Raw genomic sequence first — 1,514 nt, forward strand, 5'->3', positions numbered from 1 at the left:
TGCGGTGTTTGGCGGCGCCGCCACACATGGGGCTCGTCCAGCCGTCCGTGGTTTATCGTCGGGCCAGATGGCTCCCGGCGTCGCGTGGCCGGCCTTCACAAGGCCGGGCGCAGGCCAAACACCTGAGCCGCCGCGTCACGAGCTGGGTTTGATCCCCACCGCGGGATACGTTCACCGTCCAGGCTTCTGCCCGGGTTGGTGGGACTGACGACCTCAACAGCCGATGCGCCGATCCCCACCCAGACGACTATCAGCGCGCCCTGGCATCCACCTCTCGTCCTCAGGAGCCGGCCCAGTACGTGTTCGACTACGCGGTGAAAGGCTACGGGGAGTACGCGCCGCAGTACTCGGCGCAGGAGAGCCGGGACGGTTACGCCACCAGCGGGCCTACTACGTCGCGCTGCCCGACGGCCGCACGCAGAAGGTCTCCTACAGCGTAGACGGCGAGTCCGGCTTTGTCGCCCAGGTGGAGTACGAGGGCGAGGCCCAGTACCCGGAGTACCACCCGCAGCCCGCCTACAAAGCCCCGCAGCCCGCCTACGCCGCGCCGGCTCACAAGGCCAGGAACAGAGCTATGCCGCGCCAGCTTACGAGGCCCCGAAGCCGACCTACGCCGCACCGACCTACAAGGCCCCTAAGCCGACGTACGCTGCCCCGACTACAAGGCCCCGGAGCCGACCTACGCCGCGCCGGCCTACAAGGCCCAGAGCCGACGTACGCTGCCCCGACCTATAAGGCCCCCGAGCCGACGTACGCTGCCCCGACCTACAAGGCCCCGGAGCCGACCTACGCCGCCCCTGCCTACAAGGCCCCGGAGCCGACATACGCTGCCCCCCTATAAGGCCCCCGAACCGACGTACGCTGCCCCGACCTACAAGGCCCCGGAGCCGACCTACGCCGCACCGGCCTACAAGGCCCCTAAGCCGACTTACGCCGCGCCGGCCTATAAGGCACCAGAGCCGACCTACGCCGCACCGGCCTACAAGGCCCCGGAGCCCACCTACGCTGCCCCGGCCTACAAGGCCCCTGAGCCGACGTACGCTGCTGCGACCTACAAGGCCCCGGAGCCCACATACACTGCACCGGCCTACAAGGCCCCTGAGCCGACCTACGCCGCCCCGGCTTACAAGGCCCCGGAGTCCACCTACGCCGCCCCGAGCTATAAGGCTCCCCAGCCGACCAACCCTGCGTACAACTCCTACAACTAAGCAGCGCAGTCTGCCATGGTGATATCGATCCTCAACATACGAAGACGGGTGAAAGTATGTATTATTTATTGGACTGAACGCGCGTAAATGAATGCTAGTTACATATCGCAATGAACTACCAGCAACGACGAGCGTTTGTAAACATCACGAAAATTGCTCAGCACTTTCAGCCGATCACCGCAGGCAAGCTACGGACCGCATTCGTATTCTTCAGAAAATTGGCCGATTAAAAAAAGAGTTACAATTCGCCGTCCGCCAGGCATCCCGAGCCGCAGACCACGGCCTCATGATGACACCCAAGGCAAT

At 64.7% G+C, this 1,514-nt stretch overlaps 1 protein-coding gene across 1 annotated transcript; it reads left to right on the plus strand.

The window, feature by feature from the left end:
* Nucleotides 1-376: 376 nt before the first annotated feature.
* On the plus strand, nucleotides 377-1,375 carry LOC119102141 (adhesive plaque matrix protein-like; the record flags this gene model as incomplete). Its single annotated transcript, XM_037225496.1, has 2 exons — nucleotides 377-523; nucleotides 924-1,375. Coding segments are annotated over 2 exons (432 nt in total), but the record flags the coding sequence as incomplete, so codon positions are not given.
* Nucleotides 1,376-1,514: the final 139 nt, after the last annotated feature.

Source organism: Pollicipes pollicipes, unplaced genomic scaffold (assembly GCF_011947565.3).
Source record: "Pollicipes pollicipes isolate AB1234 unplaced genomic scaffold, Ppol_2.1 Scaffold_2555;HRSCAF=2994_pilon_pilon_pilon, whole genome shotgun sequence".
Taxonomy (NCBI): Eukaryota; Metazoa; Arthropoda; class Thecostraca; order Pollicipedomorpha; family Pollicipedidae; genus Pollicipes; species Pollicipes pollicipes.